This window comes from Elgaria multicarinata, chromosome 1 (genome assembly GCF_023053635.1).
Source record: "Elgaria multicarinata webbii isolate HBS135686 ecotype San Diego chromosome 1, rElgMul1.1.pri, whole genome shotgun sequence".
Classification (NCBI taxonomy): Eukaryota; Metazoa; Chordata; class Lepidosauria; order Squamata; family Anguidae; genus Elgaria; species Elgaria multicarinata.
In genome coordinates this window covers 138,356,479-138,370,241 of record NC_086171.1, presented here as the reverse complement: position 1 = coordinate 138,370,241, position 13,763 = coordinate 138,356,479, and the positions used below count along the sequence as shown (strand labels likewise).

At 45.0% G+C, this 13,763-nt stretch overlaps 1 protein-coding gene across 1 annotated transcript in view; it reads right to left on the bottom strand.

The window, feature by feature from the left end:
- Positions 1–9,296, bottom strand: part of ANKRD13C (ankyrin repeat domain 13C) — a 38,644-nt gene extending 29,348 nt beyond the window's left edge. Inside the window, exon 1 of the mRNA XM_063137483.1 lies at positions 8,846–9,296. Within this exon, the coding sequence (XP_062993553.1) occupies positions 8,846–9,203 (358 nt within the window). The 5' untranslated portion in view covers positions 9,204–9,296. The remainder of the gene's footprint in view (positions 1–8,845) is intronic.
- Positions 9,297–13,763: the final 4,467 nt, after the last annotated feature.

The window sequence follows — 13,763 nt, the reverse complement described above, 5'->3', positions numbered from 1 at the left end:
GCTGTCTGGAGATGCTGGGGGTTGTAGTACAGACCTCTGGAAGGCAAAATGTTGGTGAAGGCTGCCCTAGAATATTAGTCATCTCTGAAAAGTGGTATTTCTGGGATTTTAAATACTGTTCCCTCTCACGTGGTCATAGCATGGTCCTGCACCAATGAAAACCCCAACACTTACATAGTTTTGGAGCTGCTGATATCTGACCAGATAGAAGATAGCTCAGATGTTCACTTATCTCATCTACAAATAACAATGCCAATACGTCAGTCACCGTGGTGGTGGCTGATCATAGAAAACATGCCTGGTACACAAAACCATAGAAGAAAGCTACCCAAGAGAAAGTATAATTTGGATCCTACACTTCCCCGCTCTTTCCCCATTAATCTCATCTTGTGCAACAAATTTCAAAATACATTATATATTTTTAAAATAAGATTTTACTATTTTTGCAATAAGTCATATCTGCATTTGGGCTACTGCCTTCTGTTTATATTCCTCACAGGAAATATACCGTATTTCTTCGATTCTAAGACACACTTTTTTCCCTAAAGTAACAGCTCTAGAAATGGGGTGCGCCTTAGAATCGACGGCGTCTTAGAATCGAAGAAATACGGTATCTACCCCTTCTTCCCACCCCTTCGGCGCCAACCAGCTTCCACTACCAACAGAAAACCTAAGAAAGGCTCTCTCAAAAGCCTCACCAAAAAACAGCCAAGCGTTTTGTTGCCAGGACGATGCCTCCGCGCCGCCTCTTCCCCACCTCACCGCCCCCCCGCCCCCCCCGCTTTGCCAGGCCGGGCCGCTTACTCCTCCTTTCTCCGCCTGCCCTCTGGGGAACACCCCAGTTCCGTGCCTCACGCTTCCAACCCTCAAGCTCCTGCGCCTTCTTCACCTTCAGCCAGGCTCTCCTAGCGCCGCTTCAGAAAGCACCTCCCTCGGCTCACGAGGGAGAGGCGGAGCGCGAGAAGGAAGCGCCACCTCAAACTACAGAGCCGCGGCGAAGGCTAGAACCGGGGGGGGGATGTGAGGCCAAGGCATAGAGAGGACAAGGGACAGAAGGGCACACGGGGGAGCATAGAGAGCGCGGCACAAGTGGCGGGGGGGCGTGCGATGTCGTCCAAGCGCGTGCGATCTTGCTCATGACGAGAGTTTTATGCTTTTCCCCCTGTTGGTGGCACTGAAATTAGTGTGCGCCTTAGAATCGATGGCGTCTTACAATCGAAGAAATACGGTAATGCAAGTAGCAGCTTCAAAGAATCTTGACAAAAACAGTGGAATTGGAATTCATTTTAAAAGTTCAATTGCATTTCTCAAGGACTAAACAGGAACCATGGACAGTGGCCACAATACAGCTAACTTTGTAATGTAACATTTGTCTGGTTGTTTGGGGGATGTAACAGTTACCTCCAGGTGAAAGTCTCCATTATTGCCATAATGGCTTTTGACACCTTCAATATGGGCACAATGTTTAATCACTTAGATCAATTAAAAGTATTTCAATCAATTAAAAATATTAACTGAGCAATATTAAATATATATATATAATTCGAAGTGTTCGCAAAAGTTGAAGATGGTAGGTGCAATCTTTGATAACATGCACATACACCAGGAGAGAAAACTGATTATATCTGATTATATGCTCTTCTAAAGTATATAATCAGATACAAAAAAACCTATTGTTTTACTATTGTTTAAAACTGTGCATATTTAATTAACACAAACAAACAATAGACTAAGTTTACTTTAATGAGGCGTAAGACTTCACTGGAATACGGTTGTGCAGAAGCCTCTACTGTGCTGACCCATTTAATGCAGGGCAGTATTAAATTGCACATGGAACACTCTCTCTCCTGGTGGCTGTCAGGGGCAGCAAAAACACTACTCCTAGTCCGCCCCCACTGAGCTAGTGGTGGTCTAAACAAAGCTTGTTATTTTCCCAAACCAATTCGTTCCTTTTTCTGATAATCGAAGTCTCTGGGCAACAACCAATTCATTTTGTTGACACCAAACAATCTTTTCAAACTTTTATTTTGTTCTGAAGAGTTGTTTGCCCCTAACTGTAGTCTTACATTGGAGCTTTTCTCAGTGCTCAATACAACTTCCTTTTAATTTTTTACTGGCATAAAAGCACCAAGACCTGGACTACTGCTATTTTAAGGCATAAACTCTTGAAAGAATCTCTGGCCACTGAAATGCATATTGTCTGGAATTCACTGTAAAACCATCTGACTCAAGTTTCTGACTCAAGATTTTCTCTCTCATAATCCTTATGGGAAATGAGTTGTGACTGATCAAAAGCCACATGAACTCAGCATCTCACATTGCCATGGTGTGCTTAATATACAAGAGTTGTTCCTAATATTTGTGCTTTGTCCTACAACACAGCTGACAGGGTGACCATCCTTTCTCAAGCCATGGCTAGACTAGGGCTTATCCCTGGGATCACCCCAGGATCATCCCTGTGTGTCCAGATGACGCACAGGGGATCCTGGGGTCAGGGAGGGATGATCCCTCCATTTCCCCGGGATTTTGCCCTAACCTTCTAGCCTGGTTTTTCCGCAGTCCTGGGCTGATCCTGAGACCGTGGAATGTGTGGCCAGGTGTCATGGTTTGTCCCGGCTACTCATGAGGAACCGCGAGGAGCTGGAACCTGGGCTCGGAGCTCCGTGCCCATTGGGGGGTGGGGGAGCGGGTTTTTTAAAAAACAAACTAACAAACACACTCACGGTTTGTGCACGAGCGCTTCTGCACTCCTCTCCGATAGGAAAAAAAAAGGTGACTGTGACGTCTTCTTCCTCCTAGGATGTCACGTGCCTTATGTAGACAAGGGGGGCGATCTCATGATCATAAAATTACAAGATCATCGCCCTCAACCCCCCTCGTCTAGCCATGGCCTCAGACTACTGCATGACTGACTTCAGTGTTGCAGCTGGATGTTACCAGTCAGATAGAGTTCAATGTGTTCTGATGAGACTCTCATATTCCTTTAATTAAATGGATCTAAAGCTGTGGCAATCAAACAAACCTTTGCCCAGTTACCATCATAGTGTACACAAATAAAATACACTTCATATTTTTATTTTTCTAACGGAACTCCTATGCTCTTTATGAGTAACACTTTCCTTCTTCAAGTACAACTGAACCCTGCTCTGGGCAGGCTCTAGTAAATTTACAACAGGGTAAAACAGGAAAAGGCCCAGATGCAAAAGCGTAGGTCAAGTTCATCAGTCCCAGACTGCCAAAGATTTGGTGACTAGTGACAGAATGTTTACTTTAGAACCAAGTGCCAAGTGTTAGTGTTCAATCAAGCTTATTAATTAATACTTTTTTCTGATCAAATTGCTCAGTCATGCCTCAACTGCACCTCAGTAAAAGTGTATAGAAGTGATGTATTAGCTCTGCAATAACCATGAAGCACACTGCAGAAGCTCTTTTCACTCCTATTGCTGTTACAGATTATAAGAAGGCACCATGAAGCTTTGGTACCAATATGTGAAGTGGTGGGATGAAAAGGCTAACCACCACACTTGGACTGCTTCGGGGCTTGCCTGCCTCACTTTGGTACGCGAGGCTCGTCTGGCACCAACACTGTTATCTTTCAGGTGCCAAGTCAAAACTTTTCCCTTCTCCCGGGCATTTTAACAGCATTTAACAACGCTAAAAAAAATTTTTAATGGCCCCCAGAACTGTGGTTTTTAAATGGATACTGTTGTTTTTATACTGTTGTTTTTATGTTTTTGATAGTTTAAAATTTTGTATATTTTTAATGTTTACTGTTTTTAACTTTTGTAAACTGCCCAGAGAGATTTGGCTATGGGGTGGTATATAAATGTAATAAATAAATAAATAAGTTTCAGGGGACTATGCAGGCTTCCTGGGTGTCAGCTGCACGGCGGGAACCCAGGAATCCATTGGACTCATTGGACTCACCTCCCTCTCCGGTCACCTCCCGCCACTGCCACTTACCTTCCTGTGCATCCTCTTCCCTGAGAGCTGAGCCACGATTTAAAGGCAAGATCGCAGGGCTCTCTTTTTTTAATAGCTCTATGGCCACAAACTAAGGGAAATTGCCCTTTATGGAAACTGAAGGTAAATCCGAGCAGCAGTGATGGAAGATGACTGGGTAGAGTGGGGGAGGTGAGTCCAGTGCGTCCAATGGCCTTGTGCAAGTTTTCCTGGACAGGCTGGGGGAGTGGCCCAGCACTGCCCCGAATGGGCCCAAGATGTCACAAGTCTTTGGTACCAATCTGCTTCAGCTTCGGGGCACCTTGGGCCAACCCAGTACCACCTCAGTTTCAGGCCAAGGCAGGCTGAATTAGCCCGACTTGACTCGGCCCGAGGCGGTGCACAACCCTAATATATTTAGTGCTATGCAAGCTGTTTTACAGCAGGGACACTTTGGGGAAGAGATGGAAGGCGGCATGATCGGCTATCCACACTCCCTCAACTGTGTGAACGCCTCTTTTAGCATTCCCTATCTGTCTCCGTATTCACAAGTGAGGGAGGCAGATGGTACACTTCAGGGGACAGAATTTGTTTTTAAGGCCATAAGCAACTATGTTAAGTTTAATCAAATGTCCAATTATGACCAATGTCAAATGTTCCAATTGGTCATAAGATTAGACATGAACTGTGCCACATGCAAGCATCTACACATCAAGAAGAAAAGCTATTCTTATTGAAACTGCGTGAACGTGAATGTATCTTTGAATGCACCACAACACTGTTCTTCCTCGAATTTTTAAAGGTGCAGTGATGGAAGACAACCTATAATGCCAATGGAAAACAAACTACACCCAGACATCCCTGCCAGATTATGCCCTGGAACAGCAAGGAATCCAGAAATTACACTCATGTACTAATATCATGGGAGAGATCTCAAAAGTATCAAGACAAGGAAAGCCAATTTCTGTACTGAAATTCTGCTTGGTGCAAAGGCACAGCTTTACATTACAAATGGGTGGCGAAGAGACAGTTATTTTCCACCAGCATTGCATCTTCTCAGTGTTGTCCACCAGAGCTTTTCCAGGTGGGTTGTGGCCTGCTATACTCTGGGTCAGGGAGAGTGTGTGGAACCCTTGGTAGCACACTCTGATGAGTTTGCCTAGCACTTTGAAGATGAAGTTGCTCAGATTTGTCATGAATCAGACACCATGATTAATGTAGTACCAATAGCAGAAGCATCCAGGGCACTGTCTGGTCCAGTTTTATTGGATAAGTATCATATTGAGGCCTGAGGATGTGGGCATGGTGCTTGACCAAGTCCGGTCAACCACCTGTGTGCCTGACCCTTTCCTTTCATGGATCAACACATCGAATAAGGAGGGCATTTCCGGCTGGGTCAAGGAGATTGCAAATTCCTCCCTGAGAGAGGGAGTGGTGCTGGCCTCTTTAAAAGAGGTGGTAATCACGCCACTCCTGAAAAAGCATAACCTGGAACCAGAGGATGTTAACAAGAATAGGCTGGTGACTAACATCCTCTTCCTGAGCAAGGTGCTTGAGCGGGTGGTTGCAAGACAAGTCCAGGCACTCTTGAATGAAACAATTACCTCGATCCATTTCAATTAGGTTTCAAGCCTGGTTTTGGAAGGTTGCCCTGTGGAATGACCTTTGCCAGGAGAGGAACAGGAGGCGTGCGACCCTGTTGATTCTCCTGGACCTTTCCGCAGCTTTCAATACCTTCTAGATAGGTTGTCTGGGTTGGGAGTTGGAGGCACTGTGATACAGTGGTTCCACTCCTACTTGGATGGCAGATTCCAGTAAGTGGTGCTGGGGTATTATTGCTCTGTGCCATGGCAACTAGGCCATGAGGTTCCACAGGGCTCTATTTTATCCCTTATGCTATTCAACATCTACATGAAACCGCTAAGAGAGGGTATCCGGAGATGTGGGCTGAAGGGCCAGCAATCTCTTCTTCATCAAAACCAGGTGAAGCAGTGGCTGTCCTGAATCAGTGCCTGGGCACAATAATAGACTGGATGAGGGCCAACAAACTGAGACTCAATCCAGACAAGATGGAGGTATTGTTAGTGGGTGGTTCATCTGCCTGGCTAGGTAATATTCAACCTGTTCTGGAGGGGGTTGCACTCCCCCTAAAGGATCAGGTTCACAATTTGGGGGGTGCTCTGGGATCCAGGACTGTCACTTGAGGCACAGGTGGACTCAGTGGCACAGAGCACCTTTTATCAGTTTAGGCTGATATACCAACTACACTCTTATCTGGACAGAAATAGCCTAGCTACAGTTATCCATGCTCTGATAACCTCTCGTCTGGTTTACTGCAATGCATTATTCATAGGGTTGCCTTTGAAACGGTCCGGAAACTTCAGCTGGTCCAAAACTGGGCAGCAAGATTGTTAATGGGGACTGGCCAACGAGACCACATCACACCAGTACTTTTCCAGCTGCAATAGCTGGCAGTCCATGTCCGGGCCCGAGTCAAGGTGCTGGTATTAACATTCAAAGCCCTAAACAGCTTGAGGACAGGTTATATGAAGGATCCCCCTCCTCCCATATGTACCTGCCCAGACCCTAAGATCATCCTCAGGGATCCTTCTGTGAGAGCCCCTGCCAAAGGAAGTGAGGTGGGTGGCTACCAAAAGGAGGGCCTTTTCTGTTTTGGCATCCCGGCTGTGAAATGAGCTCCCCAGAGAGGTTTGCCTGGCACCTACATTATTATAATCTTTTCAGCACCAAGTGAAGACCTTTTTATTTTCCCAGTATTTTAGCAATTTACTATCCTAGTTTTTTTAACTCTGCTATTTTAAATCTGCATTTTAAATCTCTGCTCGGTTTTATTTTGGTTGTGCTTTTGTATTTGTGGTTTTAAGTTTCATATTATATTTTATGCTGTACTTATGGATCTAACATTTGTGAACTGCCCATAGAGTTTCAGCTATTGGGTGGTATACAAATGAAATAAACAAATGAATAAATAAATAAAAATAAAGAGCTACCCGGGTTTTTTGGGTTTTTTGTATTAAGGAGTGTATCACAACATCCCAGTGGATAATTACAATTGTTCATCAAATATGAAGGTACTGCATAAAATTCCACCAGATAAAAATCTCAAGGTGGGAATAGCAAGAAGAATCTTAGAGACTCATACCACTTTTTCATTAAAGGCCACAGAAAGGAAAGGCTGAAATACTACTAAAAATGAAGCACACCCTTTGAGATTACTATATTAAAATCTGGCTACAGCCCAAGTTCAAGGCTGCAGGTGAAAGAGGCAGGCGACACAATAATTATTATCCTGGAAAATATAATCACCACATAACAGTGAAGTGTGTCCAGAGAGGCAATTTTCTTTCCAGAAAAGGAACATTCCTAACATACACAATGGGCAGGTTCACATGATCAGAGAGAGAATAAACCACAGTGGCTTATTTTCCCACCCCGTGCGTGCCAGTCACAAGCATAATAAGCAGAATTACCCCCACTGTGAGGTTTGAGCCCAGCAAGGGTGGGTTGTAGTAGTGGTTTACAAACCACCCTGAAACCTTAGAACAAGCCACCAGGGCTTATTTCCTCTCAGTGATTGCGCAAATCTGGTCACTATATGAAGGACAGTTCTTCCCATGGATTAGATGTAGCCCAATTTAACACACGGAATTCAACAGGAATTTCTTCCAAATATGCATAGGATGGCAGCTGAAGAGTGCATCCCAGGTAAAGATTGGAATAGAGTGGGCAACATGTTTTCTAACAACCATGAAGGCCTAGGGATTTTTGATTGCAATAATTACAGATTAGGAAACATCCATTCCTATGTAAACTATGCAATGATATACCAAAGCATTTTGCTATGAGACCCACAGCAGAGTTATCATTACGGCTTATACAAAATTCAGAAACATCATAAATGGGAAGAATTAACTATGTCTGTACTTCTGACTGGGACATCAGCACTGAAAGGAAGGGGAGATGCTGAGCTCATAAACTGTCTTGCAGACTTGAAACCTTAACTCCAGGATAATACAATTCTGCGTTCAGTGGCAACTACCATGCATTAATGTAAATAGCCAAGGACTAAGTGAGGAGGCAATCTTTGTTCTAATTCCCAAAGAAAAGAAAAGCCGATGTTTCCCAGAAGTACTCCCCCCCTCCCTGGAACTAAATTCTCTCAGTAGCATATGGCTGTATGCTCACTGATCCTCCTTAATCTTATATTTCTTCGTTTGATATAACCCAGAACTGGGTCAGCAGAGGTTCTGCCATCACAAAGCCTTTCTGAACTAAAGCTACTTTACTGGGTCATCGTGATAGATTTACAAAGATAGGAACTGGAGATCCCAGGTGGATAAGAGGCAGCACATATCCCAAAGGAGATAAAGAGATCCCAGTCCTATCACAGGCTCCGTTGATCACCGACAGAGGGACTTCACGTCATGGTGATAAAGCAGGGACGCCCCTCTTCGGTTTTTCTGGGTCACATTCAAGGCTATCCCACTCTGAAGTGAGTGCTTGAACTCTTGGGAAGGGGAGACAGAAAGGCTATAACGCTGGAGACCTAGGCCGTTTCTACACCTGCCTTTTTCCAAGGGATTGTCCAGGGATCATCTCTGTGCATGCAAATGACACACAGGGGATCGCTCCATTTTCCTGGGATAATCCTCAGGTGTAGAAGGCGCTATACACTTTCCAAGAGAAATCTCAAAACCAAGCCGAATAATAGGATGCGGAACGCGACAGCAGCAGAACGACGGCCGGATTAGCAATAAACTGGGACAACACGGGACGGGTCACGAGCGAGTCGGCTTGCCTCAGGAGCCTGGGCATCAGAAGGCTCAGCCCTCCGTAGCATGGGGGGGGGGAGGAGGGGGACTGGCGGAGACCCGTCTCTTACCGTGACTGTCCTTCTGGCCGATGCCCTGCGTGCGGATCAGCGCCGACAGCCGCCTAACGTCCCCCTTGAAGACACACTCATGCACGGGGAACTGCGCCGCCGGACACTTGTCGGGGTCGGTTCCGGCGGCGGGTGAGGACCCCCCGGGTCCTGCCTTGAACGGCAGCCGGTGGTGGTTGGTGAAGATGCGGTGGCTGCCGGCGCGGCCGCCCTTGCCGCTCCCCGCCCGGCCGCCAGTGAAGGCGCCTCCTCCGCCAGGCGCGGCAGCCGCCTCTTCCTCGCCGGGCGCCAGCAGGTCCCCGTCCTCCTTGCTGGGCTTGTGGTCCCTGCGCAGCGAGCGCAGCTTCTCTCCGGTCATCGCCAGCGGCGGCCCCGGGCGCGGACGGGGAGACGCGGCGCCGCAGTCGCTGCGGGAGGGCTCGAGGAGCTCAGAGCCGCGGCGGCGAGTCCCGTCCCGGCAGCATTCCTCCCGCCCCACCCGGGGACGCCCCGCTGGCTGAGGAGCTCCGAACCCAGCCGAGCCGCCTTCAAACTCCCTTCCACCTGCCGCTCCTCTCACCGACTCGACCGCGCCGCCATCTTGTCGAGGGGATCTCGCGATGCCAGAGCGCCCGGCGGAGTGAGATCGCAAGAGATATCGCGAGATGGTTACCGCGGCGGAAGGAAACGAGGAATGAGCCACTCGGTAGAGGAGACCGAGACGTGGGAGTTCTCTTAGGGCGGCGGCGGCCCAGAACGGGGATGCTGTGGGATGGAAAGAGTGGGGCCGGGCCTAGTGAGTTGCCCTGTGCAACTAAGGTTGGACAGTGGGGGCGAAGCCCAGGGCCCCGCAGCCAAGGGGAGCTGGGCAAATGACCAGCCAGAGAAGGGTTGGCGGTGAAGGCATGGGGACAGCTGAAGCAAATTCCATTTATTCCTGTAGTAATCATGATGCTATGATTTAAGTGAGTTTAAAATGAAAAATTGCATATACTCAAGAGTATTATTATTTTTAAAAAGTCGGGGTTGGCATACAGGTTTGTTGTGCTAAAGAATTAGGAATTTTGAAACCTTTTTAAAACATGGAATGGCAGTTGGGGAGAGGAAAGAGAAGTGTTAGTCGTATGTTTCACAAATGGAAGAAATACACATGATCGTCTAAAGATCCTCCACCCACACACATACACATTAAGACCATTAAGTCCAGGGTTTGAAATTACTTGGCTGCACCAGTGGCTGAAGGACATGGAGAAGCTGTGCTTTTAAATCTTGAACGTTGTCAATCTTTGGAGAACGGAATGTATGTAGAGAAAGTGCTTTGTTGTGGCATCCTTTTCAGGGTTTTGATTAAAACGTAATGGGTCTAGATGTCTTCCCAAACTCTAGATAATTGGGAATGAGTGTCGGGACTAGGAGCTACCAGGGGGAGATATGAGATATTAGCTCAATGGTAACACACATGCTTGCTTGGCCTGCAGAAAATCCCAGGTTCATTCCCCAGCATCTCCAGGCAGGGCTAGAAAAACTCCTACCTGAAACCTTGGAGTGGTGCTGCCAGTCAGTGCTGACAATACTGGGCTTGATGGACCAAGGGTGTGACTTTAGTATAAAGCAGTTTCCTATGTTCCTTTAAAAAAAAAACCCTTTTCAGTCACTACCTTACTAAGATGGAAATGTTTTCTTTTGATGTATAGTGTTATAGTTTATGAGGCTGTCTTTCATTTAAATGGCATCAACTATTTGGAATTTTTAAAATAAAAGATATAGCCAGAAAAGTAATCTAACATTACTTAAAAGGTTAATTAAAATGGCTTTCTCCTGCAAAGGGTATAGTAAATATATACTGAGCTGTTACAGATTCAACTTCCTGATAAGTTTTTAGAATGTAAGCCTGAGGGTAGGGACTGTCTTCTTTATTGATACATTGTAAGCCGCTCCGAGAGCCTTTTGGCTGAGGTGCGGGATAAAAATACTCTAAATAAATAAATAAATAAATAAGTCACTTCCCACATCAAAACCATGTGCCTTAAAAATGAGTAACACTAAAGGCACTAGTATGGATGGAACATAGTGGTGGGTATACACAGAAAATACACATTGTCCTTGGATAGTGTGGAAAATTGATTGCAATTCTACTTGTAGTTTACAGATCCAATGGGTAGTATCCAACACTGCTGTTCTGCTTATGCAATTAACATAGTAATAGAGTATGGAAACTCTAGCGCAGTGCCAATAGTTTTACTGGTACAGAAATCCTGTCACAGTAACATACACTATCAGCATTGTGCTAGAGCTTGATTGCACTAGCACTCCATCAACTACGTAAGCAGAGCAGCAATGCTGTATACTCCCTAGTGATTTATTAGCACTATGAGCCATCGGTATAGAAGCATCCCATGATTTAAATTCTGATTCTCATAACAGAGTGTTAAAAGTCTAGTTCTATGAATATTTAGTAAGGAAATTATCCTACTATTTTTAAACAAAATTACATAGTCAGATCCTATTTAAAGTTAGGTGGTCAGTCTGCACAGCAGACTACAATACATGGAAAAGTTAGTTTGCTTGATTTTTCACAAAAAACAAAAAAACTTTCTGTCCCTCCCACAACCTCACAAACACTCTGCTGTACTTATCAGCTGGCACAATGGCAATCTCATGTAAACGTGGTGGAATACCTAGCAGTGAAATGCAACCTTATTTAATTTTAAGAAAGGATGATTGTGAAGTACTAAACTGTACTTCATATTGTTCATTTAAAAAACACAAAACAAAAATTCTCTTTAAACATCCTACCAAAACCCTCTGCAATGTCAGAACTGCAAGGTCACATCAAGAAAATGGCAGAATTGTTGCAAAACATTAAATGAATTAAACTACAAGTGAATAAATAGGTAGTATTTATAGTATAAAATAAATAGGTTAATATTTTTATTGGGATCAAGTAAAATAGTGCAAAGTAATGAGCAAACTTTAGAGTTTTTGTTTCCAAGAAGTGAATGTTAAACTCAGAAAAAAAGGTGACTAGTGTTTTGTGTTGTTTTGCTCAACATTAGGGGTCTGGAAACATTAGTTGCACATCAGAATGCACACGATGTTCACCAACAAGGATAGTCAAGACAAGATGATGAGGACTCGGGGCCTTAGCTAGACCGAAGGATTATCCCAGGCAAATGGAGGGGTCGTCCCTACCTGCTTCCGGGATCCCCTGTGTGTCATTTGGATGCACAGGGATGATCCTGGGACAATCCCAGGATATAGGCCTGGTCTAGCCATGGCCAGGAACTGGGGAAATGGTGGGCAAGGTGGACTTTTAGGAATGGACTGACAAATTAAGAACTTCTTGATATATTTTTCATGCCTATATGACCAAAACTTATGCTCATCCTATGAACAATACATACATCCTTTTTCTTTAATTTACATTATAGTCCTATGCATGTCTACTCAGACATAAACCCCATTGGACTCATAAGATTTTATTCCTAGTTAAGCGTATGATGGAGTATGTTTATGGATATGTGTCAATATGTTACAATCATATTTCAAATGTATACATTATTCCTAGGTTCTGAAAGTGATAATGTAATAAAACTTTATCAGGCCTTTATTCATGTCTAATGCAGTTAGCATTTCCATGACTTTGAAATACTCCATTTTGACTTGAGCCAGCTAATTGAAGTTGGAAGTAAGGGGCAGTATCCGATGTGACACTACCACTAATTTAAATTACATTGTGCTATGTGCTAATGTAAATTATCTCTATTGCAACACCAATAGTGCTTGCTGGCACAACAGGTTTTCTGGGGAAATCTGTCATACCTGTGACCATTATGGTCATTTATGCTAGCTGTGAATTTGCATTGGATTCTGCCAAAGGATACTGGATACTGCTTTGGCTGCCCTGCATCCTCTCCCCAGTAGGAGATGTGGGGTTGGCAAATTAGCTTTCCTTTCTCTCATCAGAGAAGACCAACATCCAGAGAAGAAATTTCTCAGCAGGCACACCAGGATGATTGTCCTTGCAATGTGCTTGCCAGGGACCAAATGCTTCGCCTGCCCTGTGTCTTCCCAGCAATGGGTGTGCTGGGAACAAATTATGTCAAGGGACATTGCCATGCCCTTCTTTTGTCATTCTGTCTGTATTCTGCCCCCCCCCCCCCCCCGCACCAGTTTTGGTTGCTTGCCTCTGTTCTGAGCTTTGAAAAGCATGCTAATTTCTAGCAACTCAAGCTGCTCTTAAAGCGGCAGGAGTGGCCAAGACTGTTTTTCTGGTTAGTTGGCAAAGATGTCATATTTGCACCTAGAGAAGCAAATTTTATGAGGCAGAAGTGGGCAGCTTGTAGCCCTCCAGATGTTATTGCCCACTTCTGTTATAAAGGAACATGTCGCTACAGGAATAGGAATTAGCCCAGCAAACATCTTGAACTAGTAGTTGCAACATTTCCTTTCAACTGGACTAGTGCTTTAATTCAGGCTAGAGTACATGAAATAGTAATAAAGAGAACACGTGAACATGTGCTGAAATGCTTTCCTCTCAACTCTAAGTATCATAGAATAGCAGAGTTGGAAGAGGCCTACAAGGCCATCAAGTCCAACCCCCTGCTCAATGCAGGAATCCACCCTAAAGCATCCCTGACAGATGGTTGTCCAGCTGCCTCTTGAAGGCCTCTAGTGTGGGAGAGGCCACAACCTCATCAGGCAACTGATTCCATTGTCGTACTGCTCTAACAGTCAGGAAGTTTTTCCTGATGTCCAGCTGGAATCTGGCTTCCTTTAACTTGAGCCCGTTATTCCGTGTCCTGCACTCTGGGAGGATCGAGAAGAGATCTTGGCCCTCCTCTGTGTGACAACCTTTTAAGTATTTGAAGAGTGCTATCATATCTCCCCTCAATCTTCTCTTCTCCAGGCTAAACATGCCCAGTTCCTTCAGTCTCTC